At 55.1% G+C, this 1,055-nt stretch overlaps 1 protein-coding gene across 1 annotated transcript; it reads right to left on the bottom strand.

The window, feature by feature from the left end:
* Positions 1 to 333: 333 nt before the first annotated feature.
* On the bottom strand, positions 334 to 696 carry VOLCADRAFT_55720 (uncharacterized protein; the record flags this gene model as incomplete). The annotated part of the gene is made up of 1 exon (XM_002946453.1): positions 334 to 696. One exon carries the CDS (start codon positions 694 to 696, stop codon positions 334 to 336), a length of 363 nt encoding a protein of 120 aa, XP_002946499.1.
* Between the last annotated feature and the right edge of the window lie 359 nt (positions 697 to 1,055).

Below are 1,055 nucleotides of genomic sequence, written 5' to 3'. Positions count from 1 at the left end.
GGAGAAGGAAAACCTGGCCAAGTCTGCTGATGAGGTGAAACGACAGGAGGACATTCAAAGTCAGCAACAGGCAGCAGCAGCCGCAGCACTGTCTCCACTCACCTCATCTGGGGCAGTAGATGTCTGTGTTGCTGCCAGTAACCAGCCACATACTGCAGCCATGACAGCAGCTAAGCCCACGGGTGCGGTTGCTACTGCTGCTGTAAACAGCACCGAGCCTCTGGATGGCAGGGATGGTGGCCATGGCTCAAAGGGGAAGGTAGGTGCTCCCATTCATGCATCCAATATGTGTCTGCCATGATTCTTGGATCTTGTAGTGGGCCAACATGGGCTTCAAACCCCAGCATGCAACAGCCCAAAAATGAAAACCTCATGGTACGCCACACTGATGATCATGACTTGTCTATTCATGTGCATGTGTGCATGGCAGAACTTGGGGACGTTGTGCCAATCAGCAAGCCTGGGAACTGGAGGAGCTGCAGTGGCAGCTGCTGATGCCGGCGGTGTGACAGAGGGGGAGGTGTTCAATCCAGTGGATGCCACTCCAACTGAGGTATGGAGAGGGCTGCTGTTTGCAACAGAGGCTTCCTTATCTGAAGATGATTGGGTTTTGGGGGTTAGGGGGGTTGAGGGGCCAGGGCTTTCAGAGGTGCAGGGTTTGGGATTTGCTGTGTAAGGGTTGTATGGTGGACACATGTGGGCAGGCATGAGGTTACATTTTGGTTGCCATACTCTGGAATTGTGCACTCACATGCAGGCCCTACAAAGACATAGTAGTCTTACAGTGCCTAATAACTCACACTGACTCACAGGAAGCAGCAAGTGGCTCAGCTGCCCGTCTCAGCTGCCAGAAGGCATCCACCTTCATGGTGGGTGCCTCTGCTGACAACACAGCTCCGACAACTACAGGTGGACCGGCCATGGATCAGGGCCAGCCCTCAATACCCGGTGGTCCTGGAGCTGAGTTCGGGAAGGCAGGGCCCATATACTTGCAGGTTCGACGGCAGCTCATGACCCGGGCGTTGGCCCTGTCGGGACTGGAGGGCAAGGATGGT

The sequence above is a fragment of the Volvox carteri genome, assembly GCF_000143455.1.
Source record: "Volvox carteri f. nagariensis unplaced genomic scaffold VOLCAscaffold_3, whole genome shotgun sequence".
Classification (NCBI taxonomy): domain Eukaryota; kingdom Viridiplantae; phylum Chlorophyta; class Chlorophyceae; order Chlamydomonadales; family Volvocaceae; genus Volvox; species Volvox carteri.
Note: the sequence above shows the minus strand (reverse complement) of the source record. Positions and strands in the feature narration are given on the sequence as shown.